Consider the following 25843-nt stretch of genomic DNA (forward strand, 5'->3'; position numbering starts at 1 on the left):
CACCATGCGATGAGTTTTGCTAGTTTATTGTGTTGGCAGCGCTTCCTGGCAAGGGCAGAGCAGCAGGCTTAGAGCTGGACAAGTGCAGACAACCCTTTTGTGGAATATGGAAATCCGAGAATCATGGAATCGCTGAGCTTAGAAAAGACCTCCGAGATCACCGAGTGCAACCCGTGACCGATCCCCACCTTGTCACCCATCCCCGAGCACCGAGTGACACGTCCAGTTGTTCCTTGGACACCTCCACGGACGGGGACTCCAAATCGCCCCGAGCAGTCCATTCCAAGCGTGGCATCGCTGCTTGCATATCCTCAGCTCTTAGGTTAGTCTGACACAGTTTGGGATCTTGCTTTGCGAAGGGAGGAAGACAAGTCCTGCTATTCCATGGATGCTCTCCTCTCTGGCAGCACTGCTGTTCCACGGATGCTGTCCTTCCCCAGAAGCCCTGATATTCCACGGGTGCTGTCCTTCCCCAGAAGCCCTGATATTCCACGGGTGCTGTCCTTCCCGCTATTCCACGGATGCTGTCCAGCCGGCAGCCCCGCTATGCCAGGGATGCTGTCCTTCCCCAGCAGCGCTTCCCCCGTTCCCAGCGGCTCAGGCAGCGCCCATCGGTGCTCCGGAGGAGCCGAATCCGCCGGAGGAGCCGCCCGGAGTCCGCAGCCAGGGGCAGCCAGGCCATGCCGGCGCTCAGGCCGCTTCCAGCTTCTCCTGAGCGGCGGCGAGGCGGCGCTGGAGGTATCGCTGCCGCCAGCGCAGGAAGCGGCGGCGCGCCCGGCCCGCCTGCCAGCCCACCGCCACCCCGGCGGCGAAGGCGGCCAGCAGCGCCCAGCGCACCACCCGCGGCCGCAGCGCCTCCAGCACCATCCCGGGCCCGCTCCCCCGAGCCCGGCACCGCCTCCCGCTTCCGCCGCCGCGGGGGCGGGACCGGCCCCGTTAAAGGCGGCGGGGCCGGGGAGGCGCCGCGTCTGCCCGCGCCATGGCCGAGGCGGCAGCGCAGGTAGCGCCTCTCCCCGAGGCACTCTGGCACCCTTCTCCCTCTTCTCCTTCCCCTCAATAACTCCGCGGAGTTCCCCCGAAGCTCCTCACACGCTGTCCTGTGTTTCCTCCAGGATCTGCTGCTGGCAGCGGCGTTCGTGTCCGATGCGCAGTACAACAGGAATATTCCTTTCAAGACATCTCCGGAGGCCGTCAGGTAAAGAGGGATGCGCCCCCCGCCCCGACCACACCTGCGGAGAGCCCGCGGCACCCGTGGGCAAACAGCAACAGCCGGGAATAGTCGGGGGTGCTAAGAGGGGTGGATGGGTGGGGTGCTAAAAACTGTAGTTAAGCTGAAATGCTTAAAACGGAGCTCAGCGCATCTGTATGTTGAGGATGGGAATTGACATTAAAAAGTTGTTGTTTGCTGGAGGGGAGAAAATAAAACTAACATAAAGTCTTCCAAGCCTCTGGGGCAATGAAGAGTGTGGGAGGCTTGATCAGCTCTTAGCTGTGTGGAAGGTGCTGGAGTGGCTGAACCAAGTTAAATCTTTTTTGTTTACTATAATATTTTTTGTTTACTATAATAAATATTCTATTATTTAACCCTGCTCTGAAAGGCAGTATCGTATCCATCAGCTCTGAGGCTGATTTGGTAACACATTGTCAAATTCCTTGCAGGCAAAAATGCTTGTTTGGGGCAGCAAGTGCTGTTCTTCCAGGACGCATTTGGTGATGCCCTGGGGATGATGTGCCTTGTAGCCTTTATTTATGGTGCCTATGCCTTCTTCCTCCAGGCTCTATCACCTCTATAACCACTGGATGATGCGAACAGCCACCTACTTCTTCATCTTCCTAAACCTGTCCCTTGCCCTGTTTGAGGAACCTGCTGTGTATCCGCTCCCCTTCCTGGTGAGTTTGTGGTGTAGGAGTAGCAAATGCAGCTGCTGGAGCCAGCAAGGGCTTCTTGCTTCAAAGTGGTTGTCAGAGGTGCCAAGAGACAGTGGATGGAGATGTTTTTGTGGTATCTTTGATCCTCTGCTCTGGTGAGACTTCTCCTGGAGTCCTGCATCCAGCTCTAGGTCCCCAGCACAGGAAGGACATGGAAAGTTGGAGTGAGTCCAGAGGAGGTCACCAAGTTGATCAGAGGGGTGGAACAGCTCTGCTGTGAGGAAAAGCTGAGAGAATTGGGGTTGTTGAGCCTGGAGACGCTTCAGAGTGACCTAATTGGCTCTTCCAGTACTTGAAATGACCAACAAGAAAGATAGAGAAAGACTATTTCCAAGGGCCTGGAGTGCCAGGACACGGGGGAATGGCTTCCTGCTGCAAGAGGGCAGGATTAGATGGGAGACTGGAAAGAAATTGTCCCCTGTGAGGGTGGTGAGGCCCTGGCACAGGTTTGCCAGAGAAGCTGTGGCTGCCTCATCCCTGGAAGTGTTCCAGATCAGGTTGGACAGGGCTTGGAGCAACCTGGGATAGTGGAAGGTGTCCCTACCCATGGCAGGGGATGGAATGGGATCATCTTTATGGTACCCTTCAACCCAAATGATTCTGTGACTTTATAATTCTGCGATCTGTTTGAAATAGGGACAAAAAAGGCACAGGAGCTGGCCCAGGGACTGTAGGAGCCATTGTGGCCACCAGCAACGGCCCATGTGACTGTGGTCAAAGTCATATTGCTGTTCTCCATCTCAGAGACCAATTCCAGCCTTCTTTGGGACTCAAGTCCAGTCCTCGTGCATGAAAGTAGAAGCCAAGTGTTACGTTAGGCCAGACTTTTCTGCAGCCTTTATTTGTCCTGCACCAGTGTGATTGTGAAAGATGTACTCCTTGAATCCTAAGCAAACACAGACTTGCTGCCTTTAACCTGCCTGTGGCAGGGAATTCTGCAAAAGGAAGCCTGAAAATATCGCTCTGCCTGTTTTTTATTGTGCAAAAAGGAATATTGCTGCTCCTGGTTGTGCTGGCTGAGCCCTGCTCTCTCTGCAGGCCACGTCAGTGCTGGAGGTGTTGTGCCTCCTGGTGTTCCTCGGCCGCCTGACACACTTTGCCAAAGTCACCCTGCACAACGTGTTCTGGAAGGACACCAAGAACATCTGCATCATGGTGGCAATCCTGGTGAGTTGGGCCCAGGGGAGGTGGGGGTTTTTTTTCCCCTCATGCTGCTTTCCTGGGATCCCAGACGTGGCATATACAATCCATGGCCAAGCCAACCAGCTGTCACAAACCTGTCATGTGTGCACCTCTCCTCTATCAATGAACACTTCCCTGTCTAGACACATTCCAGCATTAATTCTGGGAGCTTTCCTTCTTTCTCCCACAGCTATCCCTGACAGACCTGGCCATATATGGGGTCCTCAGGCTGTATGATGTGAGGAGCATCCGATGGTCAAGGATTGTGAGGCCCATCTTCCTCATCAACTTTGCAGAGAGCCGCCAGGTAAAGAAAAGGTCTGGTGAGATGTCCAGGGTCCTGTTTTTTCAGACAGCCTGCTGCTTTCCACAATCCAGGGGATTTAGCAGAAAGGTTTTATGAGCCCTGGTACAGGTGAGCTCTGCCAGGGCCCAGGGCTCTCCTGGATGTGCTGCTGGGGAGGAGAAACCCTCAGGCAGAATTTAGGATCCTGTGAGAGAAGGTTTGTTTCAGAAGTGGCTTGAAGCAATAATTTGAGGTGGGCAAAAGGGTGGATTCACTCAGTACCACAGGAAAAACCCCTGTGTTTCTCCTTCAGTCAGGGACCAGGTTACTGATTGCTGGAAGTCTCCTGGGTAAACAAGTGCTGTAGTCTGGGTTTGGACTCTGATTCCTCTCAGCATGGAGAGATCTTTGTCCTGCTGCCCAAGACTGGTCTGGTCCTGACTTACAGATGAATAAACTGTGATGTGGAGGCCTGGGGGAGGGAGCAGCTCAACATTTGGGCTCAGAGCCTGTGTTTTGTGGCCTGGAGTGATGGATTTCTGTACCTGACTGGTTCTCTGCAGCAAGAACATCTCAGCAGTGCCCTGGGCCCTCTGTCCCTTGGCTCCCGAGCTCACTGTGATGTGTAGCTGGGGTCTTTCCTCCTTGTTCTTCAGGGGGATCCTAGAGGGAAGGGCCTGGGTCTCTTGCACCCCATTGCAGGGGTTTGATCCCCGTGGGATGGGGGAAAAGGGGTGCCACGTTGCCTCTGAACATTCCCTTGTCCCGGCAGATCCGGAGGGCGTTCCGCAGCATCCGCAACACGCTGCCGGAGATCACCTACGTCTTCCTGCTCTTCATGTTCAGCCTCCTCATGTTCTCCCTCATGGCCTTGAAACTGTTTGGAGAGAGGTGTGGGTATTTCCTTTGCTCCTGGGATACTCTGGGCACACTCCAAGCAATTCCTAGGGAATGCAAGCACCGCTCCTGTTGCGGGACATGTGATCCCAGTGCTTAACTCCAGGCTCTCCTCTTCCTCCCAGGAATCTCCAGACAGCAGAAGGCCTCCCCTACTTCAGAAACTACCTGGAGATTGTGTTTGACCTCTATGTGCTGGTGACCACAGCAAACAGCCCGGATGTCATGTATGGATGTCATGTGTAGATGATCAGATCTCTCTCTCACAGGGCTCTCTGTGCAGCCTGTAATTTGCACAGCAGGGTTAAAATTCTGTGGGTGTTGGGCTTTTCATCCCTATCTCTTCTGGGTTCCCATTGTAGTTTGTGCTGGGAAGGTGCTGTCAGGAGTAGGGCAGGGAGGAAGGGCTCAGTCATCCATGTGCTGCAACTGCAATGGTACAGTGACCCTAGGAATTTAAACTGAAATAAAATAAAATGCTGCTCATCCTAGAGCAAGTGGAAAAGCAGATGTGAGTGCAGCAAGGCTCTGAGGCCAAAAAATAGCATCTGGCTGAGGCATTGCCTCATGTCTGCTCTTAAATTTGGCTGCACTGACAGAGATTTCATCTCTGTGCTGTCTTCTGCGCCCCTTCAGTCAGGGCCTGACAAACCAGGATGAAAACCCAGCAGAAGAAAAGGGTTCTCTAAGTGAACTAATGCAGCTCTTAGCTTTTATCTGATGAGTTTGATCTGGCAGTCCACAACAGCACTTGGAAATCCACATGGTAGTCTGTTTTCTCGTGGGCTCACTTTTGTCAATCTGGAAAGCAGCAATCCCTCTCCCCTTCTCTAGGATGCCAGCGTTTGACTTCAGCTCCTGGTACGCCCTGTTCTTCATCGCCTTTGTCATCGTCAACACTTACATCTTCATGTCTCTCTTCCTGGCTGTGGTCTACAACAACTACAAAAAACACCTGAAGGTAATGCCTGGAAGGGCTTGTGACCTTCCTGCTGTTCTCTGTCAGGAACCTCTGTCTTTGCCTTGGAAAGCTTTGAGAAGGGGAAAGAGTTTCTTGCCTTTTTGGTGTTCTGCAGACAACAAGCACAGACCCACTTCTCATAGCATGGGGTTGTTGGGAGTTCTGCTGTTGGCGTTGAATGAAATATTCTATGGTGTTCCCCACTGATAAGAAGCACATTCTGCATTATCTTGGAGGCTTAGTCCTAGCTCAGGAATGCTGTCTCCATGCAGGGAACTGTATTTGCACAGCATTTTTGCGTGTGCTCTGAGAGCAAGTGAATTGGAAATGGGAGGTCTACAAAAAATCAGAATTTTTGTAGGTGCAGTTTGGGACTTGTGATCAAAGGAGGCGAGCTGGGAATTCCTGGGTGCTCCCATGAGGGGGTTGGATCTTTCTCAGGAAGCAGAGTGCTGGATGTCCCTCTGCTCACAGTCATGTGCAGAAGAGGATCCCCAGCCCTGTTCTCAGCAGGATTCACTTGTGGATGGGAAGCATGTGTGGACACATCCTCTTTGCTTCTGTGGCCATGCAGGTCCCGTGATCTTTGTCACCTCCTTCCTGTCTGACACTACCCTTTGTCTTTCCTTCCGGTTTCTCAGTGCTGTCCCAGCATCCAGCAATCTGCTGATCCTTCCAAAGCTCGGTGTGGAGAACCCACAGCCGCCTGTTAAACACCAATTCTCACCCCCCCACACACACACTAACTGTGCTGTGCTCTGTGTCCAGTGCCATTCCCCTGGGTCTCTTCTTGCACCTCTGTGCTGTGAAAATTAGTTTATTTGTTAAAGAAGGGGGGAGGGCACCTGGAGCCGCCTGACTCCCAGCGCTCTCTCCAGAACGAGATCCGTAAACTCGCCTACATGAAGCGCCGCAAGATGATCGAGGCCTTCAACCTGCTGAAGGAAGAGGAGGGAGAGCAGTTCGTGGTTCGGGAGGCCCGCTGGAAGCAGCTGGTCAAGCTGGTGGCTCCTGACACCAGCAATTCCCACCGGGAGCTGCTGCTCCGCATCTCGGATGACGAGCAGAAAGGGTTCGTAGGTGAGCAGTGGGGACTGGGGAGGAGCCAGGACCCTGATCCTTCCGGGAGTTTGGCATTGGGAGTTTTGGTCTGTAATGGCCCCAGAGGGACTCAGAATCACAGTCATTGAGGTTGGAAAAGACCTCCAAGGTAGAGTCCAACCTGTGCCTGTTCCCCTCTTTGTCACCCAGCCCAGAGCACCGAGTGCCATTTCCAGTCTTTCCTTGAGCACCTCCAGGAATGGGGTCTCTGGGCCCCTCTTCCTGTTTCTCTCCAGATTCCTGGAGTCCCAAAAAGTTGTTCTTGCTGCCTGTGCTATAGCCCATGTCCCACACACTGTGAGTGGCCCTCTGTGGCCATTTGACATCAGGCCAAGCTCTCCATGGCATGTGGGCCCTCCTGTTCTCAGCAGAGGCGGTGGAAAGCCTCCCTTGTTATCAGATGCAATGTGGCTCCCCACCCAGTCCTCTGGAGTGGGAATATCCAGAGAGATGGGTCACTCTCCTTGTTCTGAATCTTTCTGTGGTGGTTGTTGGCCCATGGCTCGAGCCAATTCCCCAGGAATGGGGCGGAGAAGCTGCTTGAATTCCAAGTTCAGCCCATTGTGGTGGACACCACTCTGGGATTGGCTTTGCTGGGAGCAGAGACCGAGGAGCCCAGACGGCTGCTGCTCCCGTGGGCTCGGATGTGCCTTTGGCAGGCACTGTTTGTTTGCCATGAGATCAGGCTGACACTGACACTCTGCTGCAGACAAGAAGTCCTTCGTGCAGCTGGCAGACCTGCTCAACATCCAGGTGGTGACGCTGAGGATCCGCAGGCACCCCCTGGCGCACTGGGCGCCGGCGCTGTACGGATCCGCGCCCAGCCGGCTCCTGCGCGGCCTCGTCAGGCACAGGTGAGCCCTGGCACGGCACAGGTGAGCTCTGCCAGGGCCCAGGGCTCTCCTGGCCATGCTGCTGGGGAGGAGAAACCCTCAAGGCTCGGCTGCTGCTGGCCTGCCTTGCTCAGTGTGGAGGAACCAGCTGCGGCTGTGGGTGAGGCCCCGCTGCCTGAGCTGGGTTTTGCTGACATCAGGCTGTGCTTTGTGTCCTGCCATGCACTCAGATCTGCTCCTGGCTCAGCAGTCTCTGCTGCAGAGCAGTGTCCTGCTGCCTCATCAGCTCTGGGAGTTCTCTAGAGCTCTCTTTCACCTCTGAGCCTTCCCAGGATCCCAAAATAGCTGAGGTTGCAAGGAACATCTAGGGATGGGCTAGTGGAACCCCCCTGCTCCAAGCAAGGTCAGCCACAGGAGGGTACTCAGGGCTGTCCTAGCTAGGTCTAGAGTATCTCCAAAGGATGGAGGCTCCATAACCTCTCTGCAACCCCTTCCAGTGCTTGATCACCCCTGGCTAAAAAAAACCAAACCCGAGCAACTTCTTTGTTTAAGTGGAAGTTCCTGAATTTCAACTTCTGCCCCTTTCCTCTTGTGCTTCCACTGGATATCACTGAGAAGAGTCTGGCTCCATCTTCCCTGCACCTTCCCATCAGGTATTTATGCACAGGAGCTGCTCCTGACCCTTCTCCCTCTCAGGCTGGACCACCCCAGCTCTCCCAACACATCACATTGCACTGTCCTGTCATTCTGTCAGTTCTGTGACCTTTGCTGCACCAGCTCTGTGTGTGTTCAGGCCTCTCCAGTACTGGGGAGCCCAGCTCACCCTGGTTCCTCCCCCAGCACCTCCAAGTGTGGCCTCACCAGTACTCAGTAGGTGGGGAAAAATCATTTCCCTGGACCTGTTAACTAAATTCTGTGTTGCACTTCAAGAGCAAAACTCAACTCTTCAGTGACTCCCAAACTCTCAGGTTTGAGGAGAGCTGATGGGTAAAGGATTTTTGAGAGAGGAGGCAAAGAGCTTCTGAAATAACTGACTTGGACCTTTCTGGGAGCTGCAGACTGATCTCTCTTGGTTCTTGCAGGGCTTTTGTTTGGACCTACGATGCCATCATCCTGATAAATGCTGTGTTCATTGCTCTGGATGAGGAAAGCCCCTACATTTCCTATGCAGAGTGGGTGTTCCTTGCTCTGTACATCATCGAGATCCTCCTGAAGGTCTACACTTATGAACCCAGGGAGTTCTTTGGCAAAACCCAGTTCTGGAACTGGTGAGTGGGCTGGAGGTTTGTGTGGAGTGTGGTGAGTGCTGTGCTCAGCTCCTCGAGGACTGAAAGGCTCCGAACTCCTGTGCCAGGGCGTGTTTAAGGTGAATCAGAGGATGTTGTGACAAAGCTCTCCTGTGTGCCCATAGCCTGAGCTGGCCCAGGGTGCCTGGCCCTGATGTGAGGAGCAGGGGTCACTCCTTGTTTAAACCCCACTCCTGTCCCTGTCCCCCAAACTCTAACAGCAGTGCCTTCCCTCGTGCCAGGTTTGATACTCTGATCATCTTTGCTGCCCTGACTGCAACGATTCTCAATGCCACCCTCAAGTCCAGTAAGTGCAGCTTGAGCAGCCTGCATGCCTTGGGAATCCTGGTGTCCTCCCCAGCCTTCTGGCTTGAGAGGCTTTGTGACCAGACAAGGAATTTCTGGAGGGTTTCTAAGAACTAACCCAGTCTTCCTCTTTTTTTTCTCTTTTTTTTTTTTAGCTCCCTGTTATAGTGTTTAACAAGGACACAATTGTAACAAATGAAAGAATTTTATCTAAACAACTCCCTGCTTTATTTTCATAATAAAAACATCTTTGTTCTTTTTTTCAGCCATGAAGTACAACAGCCAGCAGATCCTGGACATCGTGTTCATCCTGAGAGTCCTCAGGCTGATCCGGATCGTTGACAGCATTCAGAGGTGAGGAGGGGAAGTGGGATGGGAGCTGGTTTTTGGGCAGGGGGTGGTGCTCTGTGTGCCCACACTGACCAGGGCCACCCCACAGAGCTTCCCAAGGCCTTGTCCCAGCCTGCCTGGGAGGAGCCCAGTGGCTGCAGGAGCCTCTCTGGGCACATGGGTGGCCAGGGTGTGACAATAACCAGCGTGGGCTCTCTGCAGGTTCCAGGTGATCATGAACACTCTGATAAACATCGTCCCGACCATGCTGACCTTTGGTGGGCTCACTCTGGTAAGAAATCCTGGTGTGTTGGCTCAAAGCACTCCAGTTTCAAAGAAGTGTGTCATAAATCTCACGCTCATGCTGTTTCCAAGGGGATAAATGCAATTCCCTGGATGGCAGGCCCTTGGAACTGTAAGTATCCGTTTGAGTCGCGGCCATTGTGCGAGCAAAGGGCTGCATTCCTGCTTTTTCCTGGATCAGGACATCCTCCTTGGATCCATGGGATGTTCTGGCAGCCTGGGCTTTGCATCATAAGGAATCAAATCATGGTTTGGGCAAGAGGTTGAATGAGAAACCTGGATTTCAAATGATTTCCTAAAATGAGCTTCTGTTGTGATTTGGGAATGTTTCCCATCCATGTATTTGTAGTTCTTTGCTAATTATTCCTGCTTGGTGATTGCTGTTGGGTGGCTTGGGGCTCTTGGAGTCTGTGCTGCCCTCCAGCCCCTTGCTGTGCCTGTGGAAACTGGAAAACTTGCTTGGGTGCTGAGCTTGCCCTGGGGCTTGCAGCTTGCTGGAGAAGCAGGTGATGGGGTTTCTCTTCCCAGGTTGTGTATTGTGTGTTTGCTATCATTGGCATGGAGCTATTCCACGGGAAAATCCAGTACTTCCCAGCCAACTCAAATGCTCCTCACGCCCTGGAGTGTGGGAATCCAGCTCTCAAGGATTCCCTGTTTGCTCGTGGCAAGTACTGCAAGAACAACTTCAACAACTTCGCCTCGTCCTTCATCGTGCTCATGGAGCTCACTGTGGTCAACCAGTGGCACGATATCCTTTGTGGGGCACATTCCCAGCTGCATCCTTGGGACATTTGCTGGGTTTCTGGTTCCCCCCTCAGCTCTTCCTTTCCTCTTTTCCCTTAACTCCCACTCCACTCTTTGCCAATGGATTTGCCAACGTGACAGCTCAGCCTGCCAAGCTCTACTTCATCGCCTTCCACATTGTGATGGTGATAATCATTGTCAAGTACGTTTTTTGGGGTGATTTCCTCTGCTTTAGGGGAAAAGGGGATGTGCCCCTGTCAGGGCACTGCTGGTGGGTGCTGGGGTCACCCACTGGAGACAGGTGGGATGGGTTTAGAGGGATGTGCTGCATTCTTGTCCCCACTGTGTGGTGGTGTTCGCAGGGGTCCCAGGATGAGGGAAGAGATGAGAATGTTGACTCCATGTTTCAGAAGGCTGATTTATTATTTTATGATATATATTATATTAAACAAAAATGATACATTAAAACTACACTAAATAATAGAAGAAAGGATTTCATCAGAAGGCTTGAAAGGAAAGGAATAGAATGATAAGAAAAGCTTGTGACTCTCAGAGAGTCCAAGCCAGCTGAATTGTGATTGGCCATTAATTAGAAACAACCAGTGTGGACCTATCAAAGATGCACCTGTTACATTCCACAGCAGCAGATAACCATTGGTTTTCTTTTCCTCTGAGGCTTCTCAGCTTCTTAGGAGAAAAATCCTGGCAAAGGGATTTTTTTCAGAAAATATCATGGTGACACCACAGGGAGCTGCTCTGACCCGGAGGGGATGGAGCAGTGGAGAATGAGCCTGGGCATGCTGAGACAGGGAGGAAATGCTGTCTCAGTTCTGCTCGTTGTTTCTTTCAGTATCTTCGTGTCATTCATCCTGGAAGCTTTCTTTGTGGAGTACTCCCTGGAGAAGAGTGAAGTGGAAACTGCCATCGAGCAGAAAATCCAGGAGCTGGGAATGGGAGTTCAAGAGTAAGGCCCCAAATGTACCCAAGCTGGATGTGGCCAGTTTGGCACCAGTGATGAGGGAAAACCACCCTCTTTGTCGAGGTGTGAGCTGACATTCCCCTTCCTTGTCACAAAGTTCTGGCTCATCTTCCTGAAAAATGGAGATTCCTCTTCCGTGTCTTGAAGTTCTGGCTCCTCTGCTGGCTTAGGTGCCAGTCGAAGGCCACTGGTGTTGGCTTTGCTGCCTCCCCTGGCTCTTCCAGCTGGGAATTCCAGCCTAGAGGACAGGAAAGATGCTGGAAAATAACCCCATGGTGGTGCTTGTCCTGCCCCACTGAGAACCCATCACTGCCAGGCTCCCAGGGTGGGATGTGACCCCTTCCCAGGGTAATTCCTGGCCCTTGCTGTGCAGGGATGAGCTCCAGCATGAACAGCTCCTTGACAACATGGAGAGTGCAGAGCACGAGCTCGAGGGGGAAGGTGGAGCCAAGCCACAGAGCCAAGGGCTGGTGTTCAAAATTGCCTCCAAACGTAAGTGTGACCCTCCAGGGTGTCCAGGCCCAGGGCTCCCAGCTGTTCCTGGGAAAGCTCCCAATCCCTGCTGCTCCCTTGGGGCTACAAAAGCAGCTGAACCCCACCTGGAAGCTTTGGGACAGCTGTGGACATGTGATGTTTGTTGTTTGTTTTTACTTCTGTAGCATTTTCTCCTCTCCCACCTCAGCCCTTCTGTGTTCCTCGTCCTCAGTAGCCTCCCTCTGGAGACACTGCCCTGCTGGCTGAGGTCCTGCTGTGCCAAGACACCCATTTTCCTTTCTCCTTCCTCTGTGGGCTTTGCATTCCTGCTGCCTTGGATCCTTTCTTCTGGCTCGGTGACTATTTCCCTCCTTCTCCTGGCTTTCCTGCTGTACCTCAGCTTTCCGTTGTGTAGGAATAGAAGGGCTTAAAATCCCAAATAATAAGTACAAGAAGGGCTTGGAGTACTTAAAGTAGCTGGGATGGAACAGCAGGGAGTGTAATTTGGGGGATTTTCTTGGCTGTTTTAAGGTATCCAGAGGAGCACATCTGGTGCTCACAGGGCATTTTTTTTGTCCACCCAGGATACAGGACAGTGGATGCTCTGCTCCAGCGCATGTTCGAAGCAGAGATACCCCTGGAGGACGAAGGCCCTTCCTTTGAGGAGATCCTGAACTTGTCCCCCACCTCGGCTGTTCCCAGGAGCCCGAGTTCCGAGAGTGCAGCCTGAGGGGGGGATCAGGGAATGGAGCTCATTCCCGGCTGTCCAGGTGCTCCCTGGCTGCTCCCACGCGTGGGGCCCAGGTGACACGGTGGGAACAAACACCTCTGTCCTGTACAGGAGCTTTATCTCATGTAAAGTCTCATATAAACCTCTGGAATGTGGGCAGGAGTCGGAGTCTCCGGCCGTGCCTGGGCTGGGACGGTGCCGCGGGCAGTATGTTATGGAATAACTACTTCTTGTAACTGGAATTGTATCGCAGCACTTTTATATGCAGCTCTGGAGCGGTGTACGCTGAATGAAGCAGCTCTTTAGCACAATAAATTCAGCAGTTTGGAAAAACGATGGAATATCTCCGAGTTTAATGAGGGGAGAGGGTTGCGGCTGCTTCAGGATAATGTGCGGGGCTTGGAGGTGGGAAACGAGTGGGCGCTGCTCCTCGCTCCCAGGGCTGGCCCAGCCTTTCCCTTTTCCCAATTCCTCCTTTTTTTTCCCCTAATTTTTTCCCTTATTTCCCTTGGGCCTGGCCCCAGGGCGCCGTCCAGCGGCCGCGGCGGGAACTGCACCCGCGGAGGGCGGTGTTTCCTGCGTGATTGATGGGGCAACGACCAATGGGGATGCAGTGCGGGCCGAGGGCTGGCCAATGGGGAGGCGGTGCGGGGCCGCGCGCGGCCAGTTTGAATCGGCGGGAGCCGTTGGGCATGGACGAGCCCGGGCGGTGAGCGGGGAACGGGATAGCGGGATGGATAACGGGATAGCGGGATGGAAAACGGGATGGGGAACGGCATCGGGGGCTGCTTCGGCCCCCGGAGCTGTGCGGGTGCGCTTCCCACCCTCCCTGATCCCGGCCTGACCCGGCCTTTTCCCTGCAGGAATTACGAGGCTCAGATCCGGAGCTACCGAGGGCCCGACCCTCTGGAGCCGTGGGACAGGTGAGCGTTGGGCCTGGCTGGGTGCTCCATCCCCGGTTCGGGATCTGCCCCTCCCCGGGCCCGGAGCTGACCGCGGGCTGGTTGCAGGTACCTGCAGTGGGCAGAGGGATGTCTCCCTGTCCAAGAGAAGCAGAGCCGCTGGCCGGGGCTCCTGGAGCAGCTGGTGGAGCTGTTCGTGAGCGACAAGCGGTACCAGCAGGACCCGCGGTTCGTCAGATACTGCGTCAAACTGGTGGGTCCGGCTGCGGTTCTCCGGGAATTAAATTATCCTAATTCACCCACCCCGCGGTTCTGGCACTGCAGAGAGCTTTGGGAGGAGCGGGAGGCCTCGGGAATTCTGATTCTCTGCAGGGCAGGGGGATCAGAAAAAAGCAAGAGCGTGTTTTTTAAGCTGGGAGATTTGCCTTAACTTCTCTGATACTTTCCTTTTACGATGACTGAGAAATTCTTGTTGTGCAGGCAGAGTTCATCTCTTCCCCGGGCCAGTACTTTGAGTACCTGCACGGGCAGGGAATCGGAGCCAGGAGCTCGGATTTCTACCTGGCCTGGGCTCGGCTGCTGCTCAAGGAGGGCAACGTGCAGGGAGCAGCAGCCGTGCTCCAAAAAGGGCTCCTGAACCAGGCACAGCCCCGGGAGAACCTGCAGCAGCTCCACTGGTAACTCTGGGGCCTCTTCTGCTCATTCACTCAGTGCTCATAATGACTCATAATTAACCGTGGGTAGCATATGATTTTTTAAAATTATTTTTAATTTTTTTTTTCAGTATTCTTATTTTTGGTGAAGGGAGGTTTAAACTTAATAATGTTTCTTGGATGTTGAATATTCATTGGATGTTCTGGGACGTGTATTAAAAAAAAAAGCATCCCAGAGTGAAGCAGATCCTTGGAGTTAAGCATTTAATTCTAGGAAGGTAAATGCAAAAAAACCAAAAGTAAAATGTAATGTAAAACATAAAACAAATGCCCAATTCTGTTCTCCTGCTGTCTCTTGAAGGCTTTTTTAGTTTTGCAGCTGTGGAGATGTCCATACTCAGTAAAAATCCTGCTTTTCAATGTTGCATTTCATGGCATGATTGTACAAGGAAGTCTAAGATTGCTGGGAGATGGGAAGGGTGAGGGACAGGTGATTTCATGGTAATAACTGAGGGTTTTTTTTGCACTTTAGCTCCCTGCAGAGTTATGATCCTCGGAATCCTCCTTTGCAAGGTGAGGATGAAGAGTCCTGTTTGATCTGTAGCTCCTCTAAATGAATTTTTTACTTCAGTGAGTGAGTTTTGTCACTGAAAAAAACCCAAATTCCCCATAGAAATCACTTTATTGTCCCTCTTTATGTGAAAAATTCTTAAGGGCAATGTATTCAAAACAAGTTATTAATTTTCTAGTGCTTCAAGTTAATCAAAATTCACAAAGGATCAAACAATTTTTACTCATTAATGAGTAGAAAATACTTACATTATATTTTCTGTCCCAGATACTGCTGTTCTAAAACCACTTCAGCCTTCCCATGCTGCAAATCAAATGGCTCCTCCAAAAGGTGTCTCAAGTCCTAATCCCTGCAAAACTCAGGTAAATCATGAATTATTTGGGAAAGGTGTTTCATGTAGAGTTTGGGTTGGTGAGCTTGGCTGAACAGGGCAGACTGACTGTGTCTAGTGCATCTCAAAACTGACATGGAGATGATACTGCTGCTGTGGTGCTTGCAGCAGGAAAGCATCTCCATAGGAATGTCTCATCTGGGAAGCACTGGGGCACACCCAGTGGCCTGACACATTCCCAGAATCACAGGAATAATATTAGCAGTGGATTCTGTGCCACCTGTGCTGCTTGAACTTAATTTAATTTCATTTTTTCGTGTTTTATTTCCCTGCTTTAGGGTCTGGATGCTGCTGGTTCTCAACCCTGTGCTGCTGGAAAAGAAGTGTAAGTGGCTGCGTGGCCCTTTCAAAGCCCCCTGTGAGAAAACAAGCTCTCTGCTGGGATAAATCCCCTAATCCTGGCCCTTTTCTCCCTCTCCCTGCCAGGAACTACATCACCTACATCTCCAAGTCCGAGGTTGCTCCGAAGCCGCCGTCGGGCGCCGCTGGGTGGGAGCAGGTCCCCATGTACGACAAGAACCTGCTCCTGTGCCAGGGCTCCGAGCTCTCCTTCGAGGAGCTCAGGGCCAAGAGATACTTCAGGAAATATGAGCTCCTCAAGAGGCAGCAGGCACTGGGTATTCCTCCTTTTTCCAGCTCTCCAAATGGCTCTTTCCTAGTCAAGCTCATGGCTTTTGGGCTTCTCCTGTCAGTGCCACATTCGTGGTGTCCCTCCTGAGGCAGCCCAGGGGGAGCCATCAGCACCACACATGTTCATTTAATCTCATTGTTTGTGGTCATGCAGACCACACATATTAATTTAGTCTCGCTGTTCAATCCCTAGAGGAGGAGCAGAAGGACTCCATGAGGAAAAAGGAGTCGGCAGTCCTGGAGCTCCAAGCGCTGCAGCAGAAGCTGGACCAGCTCACCCAGCTCTCCAGGAGCCTGGAGGAAACAAGGCTGGAACCAGCAGCTGAGCCAAGCCAGAGGGTGGTGAGTGGTTCTGGGATGGACAGGAAGGCTCTGCCTGGGCTTATCCCACAAAATCCAGCCATGCTGTAGGAACCAGGGTTGGTTTTTCCCTGGTGTGAGACTGCAGCTGGGCTCTGCTGCTCCATGCAGAGCAAGAGCAAGATGTGACCTTGAGCTGCCCAATCTTGCTGGATGGGATAAACCCCCCTCAGGGGGCTTAGAGGGTGTTACAAAGCTGAGCCACAGCTTTAACCAGCTCTAGGAGGTGCCTGCAGGCTTTTTCCAGAGCCCAAAAATGAGCTGAATTCTTCCTGGGAATGCATCCTTCAAACTGGGACGGGCTCAGCTCATCCAGCGCATGTCACGGATCCAGACAGACACCACGCTCTGGCTCTGGGCTTCCTTCAGAGCTTATTGCAAAAAGGAAAGAGGAGAGGGGGGGGAAAAAAAGGAGCAAAAATATGTTTGATATGTTTTTCTAAGAGAGCACTGTGGAATAGGATCTTTCTCCAGTCTGGAGGCTGAGGCTGCAATACCAGCGTGGAAACCTGGCACAACTTGCAGCACCCAGATTTTAAAGGTTTCACCCTGAACTGTGGCTTTGCTTCTCCACGGTTTAGTTTGAGATGCAGCTAGAAGTTCTCTTGGGGTCTGGGCATGTGGAACTAACAGGAAAAATGGGAATGGCTATATTTGGGGGGGGAACTTAAAGGTTCTGTTACATTCTGGTCACACGGAGCTGGTAGAGAAAATGGGAATGGCTGCATCTGGGGGGAATTTGGGTGTCACAGAACACTTCTCATCCCTCAAGGTGCCCCCACCTGTGAGGCCCAGCACATCTGACGTCCCAGGGAGCTGGGTGGCACCTGCTGCAGGGCTGGATGTGCCAAAGGGCCCAGCTCTGGTGCCTGAGCAGCCCCCATTCCAGGCACCACTAGCCACCGCTCCCACCCTGCAGCCAGCCAAGCCCCTTGGAAACCACATCCCAGCCACCTCCCCCTGGGAAGCACCAGAGGAGAAGGACCCAGCTGGAGCTCGGGCAGAGCTTGGGGAGCTCCAGAAGAGTTTGCTGCACCCTTCCTTCAGTGCTGCTGCCGCTCAGGAACGGGCTGGTGCTGACCCTCGGAGCACGGCAGAACTGTGAGTGTGAACAGGCTCCTCCTCTCAGCTGGGAGAATTAGCTAAAAATGAGCCTTTCTTCCCCTTCTGGAAAAAAATACCTGACCTGAAGCCACTGTTTATTAAACTTAATCAAACTTGGTCCTGGCCATGTTTAATTCCTTTTACCCTGTGGTTTAATTGCAATAAGAAGAAATTTGGTGTGTCATGCCTGGAATAAAACCCAGGATGTGCTTTGCTCCTGCAGATCACACTCCAAGGTCTCCAGAGAAAGATTAAAAGTGCTGGTATTTTTCTCCTGCACTTCTGCTGTGGGACTTGGCCACAAAATGGGGGGGCAGAGGGAGAAACCCAGGCTGGCAAAGCAAGGGTGGCTCAGTGGACTTGGCCAAGGTGGGAACAGATTGTTTGCTCATGTTGTGGAATTCCTTAGAGGCAAATTGTGTCCTAGGAGAGCTTTTAATGCATTTTAACCTTTTTAAGGGACTCTGCTGCCTCCCAGGTTATTGGCAGCTGTAGGAGAAACTTTCCAGGCTGATCTTTATTAAAGGACCTCTCACTTCATTGAAACAGAGATTAAAACGGGGTTTAAATAGCTTTTATTCCAAGGTAATGTTGTGACCCTTTCTTCTGAAGGTCCCCTAACAAAGGATGCACTGGATTAACTCCTGCTGTGGATGTGAAGGAAGGTAAGGAACCTTTGGAGGGAGACTGATGCCATTGGTGTGGCTGTTCCCAGCTGGGAACCATTAACTGCAACCCTGGCAAAGCTTCTTGACTTCCCAGCCTCCATCCCTGCGTGTCTGTGCAGGGTGTCTCTATCCTATCCCTTCCATGGAACATGGATCCAGTCCCTGCTCCCATGTTCTGAGCAGTTCCTTTTGGAGCGTGGTTGGGAATCGCTGTTTGTCCTGCTTCACTTTCTGTGCCAGGATAGAGCATTCCTGGGAATTGCAGATGGATTCCTTGGAAGCCACCCAGCTGTCCCAGGTCCCTCTTGCCCTCCAGGGCAGCCTCCCTTGGGACTCTGCCACGCAAATCTCTGAACAAGCCAAAATCTCTCCCCAAATTCTGCGTCGCTGCTGCTCCTTTTGTTTACTTCCATCACTAATATTTTGCTGGAATGTTCATAAACAATCCCAGGCTCCTTCAGGAATGATCTTGCCCTTGTGTTTTCCAGCTTCCAGAGTCGGGAATTCCTCCTTTGCCTATGGAAATGCTTCCCAGGCCACCCCCAACACCTCGCTGGGAGGAGCAATGGGGATGACAACGCCCTTCAAGGTGCAGCCCTCACCCACGGTCCACACGAAGGAAGCCTTGGGTAAGGCCTGGAATGAAGTTTTCCTTCCCCTGGAGTCCCTGGGATCTTCCCTGGAAATGTTAGTGGAGCCTTTTCTAGCCAAGGGAGCTGCTCAGGGATGGGCATGTGCGCCATCCAAAGAGGAAAATCACATGACATCATTAATTGCCTGTTGGGATTATCTGGGTGACCCAAAACTTCTGACCAGAAATTGATGTTTTAACAACATCCCACAATTCCCATCAATTCCTGGATAAATCACTGCCAGGCTTCTTTGGGAGTGTGTCGTCTGAGCTGCTTTTCAGGGAATCTTGTTTGGGATGTGAGGACCTAAACCACACTAATTTGGAAGTTCACAGTCAGCTCTGCTTGATGCTGAGCTGAATAAAAATGAAAAAAAAAAAAACCCAAAAAGCCTTTGGCATTCATTAGTCCTACAAATATCTAAGTTTTCCAAAAATCTGAGAAATTAAAGGAGAATTTGCTCTCTTAGGAAACTTGGAATCTCCCCTTGGATAGGGAATAAAAAGGGCCATGACCAAGTGTGTGTTGGCCAAATTGGCCCTTCCTGTGTCTGATTGGTTGTCTGAGGTGTTTAAATGCAAGAGGGAGGAACAACTGGTTATTGACTGCTGATAAATTATAAGAATATTATTAATTGACATTTAAGGCTGTTGGAGTCAAGTGGCATTTGATTTGGCTGCTACACAATGGAAGAACCTCTGAAATTTTCTTTTTATGGAAGTGTTATTCCTTTATTATTTATTCCTTTATTATTTCCTTCTTTCTTAGGTGTTCTCATGGATATGTTCCAAACACCCTTCTTGCCTGAGCCATCTCCCCTGGAAGACAGTGAGGAACAATTTGAAGCCTTTTGCAGAAAAAGTGGTGTGTGCTCTTTATTTTCCCAATCCCATGGAATTCCATCCTTTATTTCCCATTGACACCTCCCTCCAGCCCTTGCTGTAAGAGTTGAGCCAGCCTGAAACCCAAGGGCTTTACAAGAGTGAACAGAGAGAGATTTCACATCTGGGCTTGGGCTGGAAAAATCGTCTTTCCAAGAGTTTGTAGGAAAGGTGATTGGAGTGGGAATTCTGCAGGTGCAGCTGGATGGAGCCCTGAGCACCACGTGCCTGGAGAGGGGGGAGAAGGTGGCTGTGTAAATAATCTTTGTTGGATGAAGATAACAGGGGTTATCTTTTGTTTTCAGAGCCTGGTGGATGTTTGAAAACAAGCATTGCTGTCCCTGCCACTCCCGCCTTTGCCATCTTTGAGGATGAGGAGGAGAAGGAGAATGGAGGGTAAGGAGGGGAAAAAGGAGCAGCTGAGCTCAGCTCCTTAAAAATCATGGAAAAAATGGATCCCATTCCATGGGACTTTGCTGTGGCTGTGCCAGGATACAACTGGTGGAGTGGCAGGAGAAAAGCAGGAGTTGCTGCTCTGGGATTGCACAACTTCCCTGTTTGGACAGTGCTTGGGAGTGCTTGGACAGTGCTTCCATTCCCTGCAGAATTTGGATGGAACTCTGAGCTGCTGCAGCTTCTCCAGGTTGCTGCAAATGGGGCTCTTAAAATAAAATTAAAAATTCAAGTTAGAACAAACCAACCTTTGTTGTGACCCCTGTGCCTGGGAAAGCTCCTGGGGAAAAGCTATTCTAAACTTTTTGGGTCACTTTTCAGGATCCCACAGCACAAGAACAAAGCAGGAGAGCCCAGAGCTTTTGGAGAACATCCCTTGACTGACTGTGCAGCAGAAGTGAGTGAGGATCCTGCAGGGATTAGCCTTGGAAGTGGGTTATGCACTTAGGAGGGTTACCAGAGTGGGTGGATTCACCTCTGCTCTATCCCAATCCCATAATATTCCTAGGAATGATGCCTGCTGAAGGCTGGATACTTCTTCCCATTTCTTGAGTGTTTTTGATTGTTGATTGACATAAAATTGATGGAAAACTCCACCTCTCAAATGTGTGGGCTTGGCATCAGTTTGGGGGAGGAAGAGACATTTCATCTTCCAGCAGCCACCTTGCAGCTTCCATAGCCAAGGAGATGGATAAAACTTGGATGGAAGAGGAGATCCCTTCCCATGGGATTGACTTTTCCAGGCTCCCACAGCAATTTCTGGTGGTCTGGCATTTTGCTGTGGCTTTGACTATTACCAGCATTCAGACCTAGTGTAAAACTATGGAAACGTGGGATTTTGTTTATATTTTCAGGGTAATTTTGATGGTTTCATTTTAAATCTTGGTTGTTTTTCCTCCCTAGGAAGAAACAGGGACCACGGAATTCCTGCGGGATGATTACACGGTGTGGAATGGCCCCTGCAGCAACAAGGCCCTGGCTCCCAGTCCAGACAACACCAGGGATTTCGCCCGAGCTGCCCAGCTCATGTCCACACCCTTTAATTACCTGGCAGCTCCTTCCCAGCCCCCTTTGCAGGACAGAGGTAAAATAAGGAATGTCTTGTGTGGAAAACATGGAATTTGGTGCCTTGTGACTCCATTTCTGCCCCAGTCCAAATCCCACCAGGTGCTGCCACTCCTGAGGCCACATTCCCTGTGGAACAGCAGCTCATAAGCTCTCCAAGGATTTTTAATTGGGATAAGAGGAGGTGGTGAGGGACAAGAGAGGCTTTGTGTGTCCAGCTGCTGCTGCTGCTGTGAACAATTCCAAAGGGTTGGGAATATCCAGACATTGGCTGAATCCCATCTAGGAGCACCTTTATGCTGCTCTGCCCCTTTTTAAGTCTTGGAATCTGCTCCCTGGAGAAATCCAGATGTTATTTTAACTTGGATATTTGAAATGAGGCTTTGTTGAGTTCTGGTTTTTATGGCGGCAGCTTTCAGAGCTGCTGGGTGAGAATACTCCAAATATTCCTGGTTTTGGGGACATAAACGTTGATTTGCTCTTGTTCTTGCTCCCTTTGTTCAGCCTGTAAGGAAAATTTGCCCCAGATGAATTTGGAATTCTCTGGAGAACTGCACAGGCAGCAAAAGGCCAAGAAGTTAAGGTATGCTGCTCCAATGTAAGTGTCCCAAGGTTTTCCACTGCATCAGCCTGGCTCTGCCCAGCACTCTCGGGGTAAATGGACCTGGGTTTGGTGACCATGCCCCCAAAATCCTTCCAAGATTTAAGTTCTGCCCCATGGAAATTAAAAATTAATTGGCCAAAAATCCACTGTTTTCTTCCCTTGGTGAACTTGAGAATTATTAGGGGATGGGTAAAGTGACTGGACCAAATCTAATTTTCCTTTAAAAAATTCCATTTTATTCACCTCCATGTTGGCCATGGTGACATTTGACACATTTTTGCTCCCTAAAGGTGCCAAACCTCCAAGGCAGAAGGTTAATAATATAATACTATTATAACATTATTAATGATTAATGGTGTTCTGTTTAAATCCATAGCCCTGTTCTCGAACATGTCCCAGAACAGAGAGGGCTTTGTGGGAACATCCCGAAACAAGGGACTGGAATCCAGGGAATTGCTGCAGCTGCTTCCCAACCACTGCATGAGCAGACAGCTCAAAGCAGAACTGGACATTCCTCCTGCCTTGGGGTGGATAGACCTTCCCAGGAGATGCTCTGTGGAGCTGGGCAGGACAGGACAGCGTGGAATGGGAGACCCGCAGGTACACAGCATTCCCTTCTTCTCCTCCCTGCATTCCAAGGGCTGTGCTCTGTGCACTGGAGGGAGCAGTTCCATGATTCCTGTGAGGAATCCCTGCTCACCTGTGAGGGATGTGAGGAGGGATGAGTGTGGGTTGGACCTGGATTGCACATTGCCATGGATACTCCAGAGTGCACTTTGGGAAACTCTGGATTTCTGGGCAGGTGCAGAAGATGGAGTGTCAAAATCAAGGAATACTTCACATATCCTTATCCCTCCTGGGGGTTTTGATTTATTATTTTCTTTAAATCAGTGATGCTCTCTCAAGCCCAAACTTGTGTTACCTCCTTGGAATGACACCCAGAGCTTAAACTCTTCCCTTTTTTTCCATGAAGTCCTTGTTGAGAACCCTTGGGACAAGGAATTGATTGGCAAATTCTTGTCGGAGCTCCCGGAGCCGCTCCACACCTATGCCAACTACTTTGAGTGGAAATCTCCCCTTCCATTCATCAAAGTGAAGGCTGAACTCTCACTGGGTAAGAGCTCCTTCAAACTCATCACTGTCAAGCATTTCTTGAAGCTTTTTCCAGGATAACCTCTCAGAAGTGTGTGCGAATTCAGCTTCCTTGTGTGTGTGTGTATCTCCAGATTATCTCAGCCTCAGGTTGGGAATTAGGCCTGGGGTTGCTTTGTTTGCCTTTTGTAGCATGAGCCTTTTGGATGAGGCATTTTTCCCAGTTCTCCCTGTAAACTGGGCCACAGCTCTCCAGCTTTGTGTGGAACAGCAGCGGGCCCATGTCAACAAAAGCTGTAGGACAGGGATTGCAACATCCCTGTGGGACTTAAACATTGGTGTTTACTTTTCAGGGCATGCCCTTTGGAATTTGACTGCTTCCAGGGGGTCAGGCAAAAATAGAAACACTGGGGTCGAGTGTGTGGCACGTCCAGCACTCCTGCTCTCTCCTGTTCCTAGCAGGAAGAGATTTGTAGGGAAAGACTTGATCTAGGATTAAACCATTCATATGGGCTGGTGCTTTTCTCTTTTTTTTTCTCCTGTTTTTCCTCTGTGGAGTTGGCAAGCAGGATCTAATGTTAATCTTTTTAAAGGTCCCAGCTCATTCCATGTGGACTGCTTGGTTGGAGAAGGAGCTTTTGCCCAAGTCTATCAAGCTTCCATCCTGGATGCCAGTAACCCTCAGAATAATCAGAAAGTGATATTCAAGGTCAGTGGTGTTGGGCCACAGCAGCTCTCCTGCAATAATTCTGGAGTCTGACCCTCCCCCTGGGTGGATTCACACACATCCTTGGCCTTTCCATGTCAGATCTGCCTCGGGACCTTTTTGTGGATCTCCTCTCCAACATTTAGTCCTTTAGGAAAAACTAAAGCCCCTCTTTAACCCCTGAAGTGAAACTTTTTCAGGACAGAAAGGTGATTTATGCTTTCTTTGGAGCATCAGGGATTCACAAAGGAGTGTGTGGAATCGTGGCATGGGATTGAAGTCTAGATTTGAGAGGATTAATCATGAGGAGTTTATCAGCTGAGGTTAATTATTGTGAGGGTGGGGAGGCCCTGGCACAGGCTGCCCAGAGAAGCTGCGGCTGCCCCTGGATCCCTGGAAGTGTGCAAGGCCAGGCTGGACAGGGCTTGGAGCACCCTGGGATAGTGGAAAGTGTCCTGTGGCAGAGTATGGAAGATGGGACTGGATCATCTTTCAACCAAACCATTCTGGGATCAGTTCAAGAGGGAAGATGCCTGATCGGCCATTGAAAGCCCAACCTGAGAGGAACCCCAGCTTTTACCACTCCCAGATTTTCCCAGGAAGATCCCCTCCTTTCTTCCAGGTCCAGAAACCTGCCAACCCCTGGGAGTTCTACATTGCAACCCAGCTGGTGGAGAGGCTGAGCCCCAGCGTGCGCCACCTCTACATCCGCTTCTATTCCGCCCATTTCTTCCCCAACGGCAGCGTCTTGGTGGGGGAGCTCCACAACTACGGAACGCTGCTCGTGAGTGCCACCAGCTTCTGTCCCAGAGCACCTCTGCCCTTGCAGAGCCCTTTCCTCCTCCTGATTTTTACCTCCTTTGGGAATGTGCTGTGCCTTAACCCATGCTGTGTGTCCCTGGCTTCCAGAATGCCGTCAACATTTACAAGAAGCTCCCGGAGAAGGTGATGCCCCAAGCCCTCGTCATCTACTTCACTGTCAAAATCCTTCACATGGTGGAGGAGTTGCACAGCTGCAAAATCATCCACGGGGACATCAAGCCGGACAATTTCATCCTGGGAGAAAGGCAAGTGTGTCCTGTTGTCACCAGATGTCACCACATGGGAGGAGCCTGGAGGCACTGAGAGGGGGGGTTTGTTTCTTGTCCTGGTTGAAGGTTCCTGGACAACAGCACGTGTGACATCGACGGGCTCTGCCACGGCCTGACCCTCATTGACCTGGGACAGAGCATCGACATGAAGCTCTTCCCTGAGGGAACAGCCTTCACTGCCAGGTGTGAAACATCTGGATTCCAGTGCGTGGAAATGCTGACAAACAAACCATGGAACTACCAGGTAAGGGACGGCCTGGAATCTCAGCAGTTACTGCACACTGAGCAGCTGGACCCTGGTACCAGAGTTGGAGCCCCTTGCAGAGCCTCTCCCCCTCCATGGGGTGCTTTCAGCTCATTTTTAGTGCTCTGGGTGTGGTTTTGACACAAAACTGGTGTGATTTTGGTTTAGACAGACTACTTTGGGATCGCAGCCACCGTGTACTGCCTGCTCTTCGGGTCCTACATGCGCCTCAAGGAGGACAACGGGGTCTGGAAGCCTGAGGGAACCTTCAGGAGGTGGGTGTCCAAAATATTCCCCAAATCTTTGCCTAGATTCCCTAGAAACCCACATTAGTACCACATTGCTCCGAGGTCAGGTTCTGTCACACCTTTCCTAACTGGGAGCAGAGTAAAAACGAGTATTTTAGCAGCTGAATTTAGCGCTTTTTTTGATGCTTTTTTGTCCCTTTTTGCAGGCTTGCCAATGCTGAGCTGTGGAAGGAGTTCTTTGAGAGCCTGCTGAACATTCCCAGCTGCCACAACCTGCCTTCCCTCAGAGCCCTGCGCCAGAAGCTCAAGGATTTATTTTGCAGGTCCTACGCTAAGGAAATCAAGTTCCTTCGGAACAGACTTGTTGTGTTGCTCATCGAGCACAAACGCTCACGGAAATAAGGGTTGACTTTGCCCAGTTTCCAAGGACTTGGGGTTTTATGGATGTGGAATATTTTTGTAATAACTTGGTTTCAAATAATAAATGGGTTTGGGGTTGACTTCAGCAATGATGGCTCGCATCTTTCTGTGCTTTTTTGGGGGGGAAAAATATGCTAAATTGAGTGGTTGATTTGGTTTGGGAGGCAATGGATGTACTTGGATTGGGCTCTTCCTGCTCTGCCTGTCCTTAGGAATTTCTAAGATGGAGGAAATGGAGGTTTGCAGGTCAGATGCAAGTTGGACAGGACTGAACCCAGCCTTGGCACCTCCAGTTCTGGCCTCCCCTCACATCATTATTCAAGCTCGGGGGAAACCCAGAAGACAAATGTCTCTTGTTTGACTGTAACAGCAGAATTTTGGGAAGAAAGTGTTCCTTTAAAAGGAATACCTGAGCAGCACAACCCCCATGAGGGAGGAGAGGGCATTAATTTGATTTTTGCATCTCCCCACAGGAGGGAGACAACAGCCTTTCCTACTCTCCCTTCTCCTGCTTCTGTTTCAGGGGTGTTTTTCCTCTGCTTAAATTGTTCAGCTGGATAACCACGGTGAGCCTGAGCACCTGGTAGAGCTTGGATGGTTAGGAGGAGCTGAGATGTGTTCTAGGGATTGCTGTTCTCCCTCCAGCTGGGGCTCCTCTCCCTGCCCTGATGGCAGAACCTCTCAGATTCCCCTTGGAAGCAGCCTGCTTCCTGTGGCACGCGGAAAAGCCTTGGGCTTTGATCCGAAGCAGCTGGTTCCTGACTCAGCTGGAGTGAGTTGCACCAGG

General features: G+C 51.2%; 2 protein-coding genes across 2 annotated transcripts; one reads left to right on the forward strand and one right to left on the reverse strand.

Annotated features, from left to right (window-relative positions):
- Nucleotides 1-10: 10 nt before the first annotated feature.
- Nucleotides 11-891, reverse strand: MTLN (mitoregulin). The gene has a single exon (XM_066546082.1). It carries the CDS (start codon nucleotides 865-867, stop codon nucleotides 691-693), a length of 177 nt encoding a protein of 58 aa, XP_066402179.1. The 5' UTR covers nucleotides 868-891; the 3' UTR covers nucleotides 11-690.
- Nucleotides 892-896: 5 nt separating this feature from the next.
- BUB1 (BUB1 mitotic checkpoint serine/threonine kinase) lies at nucleotides 897-25145 on the forward strand. Its single transcript, XM_066546081.1, has 41 exons — nucleotides 897-1000; nucleotides 1113-1195; nucleotides 1776-1890; nucleotides 2968-3096; nucleotides 3302-3418; nucleotides 4170-4288; nucleotides 4420-4521; nucleotides 5129-5255; nucleotides 6134-6335; nucleotides 7066-7210; nucleotides 8272-8457; nucleotides 8718-8782; nucleotides 9048-9135; nucleotides 9334-9403; nucleotides 9943-10162; nucleotides 10270-10360; nucleotides 11009-11122; nucleotides 13205-13264; nucleotides 13352-13496; nucleotides 13724-13920; nucleotides 14429-14469; nucleotides 14735-14829; nucleotides 15137-15183; nucleotides 15285-15475; nucleotides 15682-15830; nucleotides 16621-16949; nucleotides 17565-17617; nucleotides 18109-18249; nucleotides 19021-19113; nucleotides 19439-19529; nucleotides 19908-19983; nucleotides 20490-20670; nucleotides 21156-21234; nucleotides 21632-21855; nucleotides 22229-22369; nucleotides 22941-23056; nucleotides 23676-23837; nucleotides 23963-24120; nucleotides 24211-24388; nucleotides 24557-24663; nucleotides 24843-25145. Exons 1-41 carry the CDS (start codon nucleotides 980-982, stop codon nucleotides 25036-25038), a joined length of 5244 nt encoding a protein of 1747 aa, XP_066402178.1. The 5' UTR covers nucleotides 897-979; the 3' UTR covers nucleotides 25039-25145.
- Nucleotides 25146-25843: the final 698 nt, after the last annotated feature.

This window comes from Molothrus aeneus, chromosome 3 (assembly GCF_037042795.1).
Source record: "Molothrus aeneus isolate 106 chromosome 3, BPBGC_Maene_1.0, whole genome shotgun sequence".
Lineage (NCBI taxonomy): Eukaryota > Metazoa > Chordata > Aves > Passeriformes > Icteridae > Molothrus > Molothrus aeneus.

Excerpts from the sequence above, each read along its gene's own strand:
- MTLN (XM_066546082.1), bottom strand. The coding sequence starts at position 867 with ATGGTGCTGGAGGCGCTGCGGCCGCGGGTGGTGCGCTGGGCGCTGCTG.
- BUB1 (XM_066546081.1), top strand. The coding sequence starts at position 980 with ATGGCCGAGGCGGCAGCGCAG. Across the intron at positions 22,370-22,940 it reads GAAGGCTGAACTCTCACTGG|GTCCCAGCTCATTCCATGTG; the intron begins GTAAGAGCTCCT and ends ATCTTTTTAAAG. Across the intron at positions 23,057-23,675 it reads ATCAGAAAGTGATATTCAAG|GTCCAGAAACCTGCCAACCC; the intron begins GTCAGTGGTGTT and ends CCTTTCTTCCAG.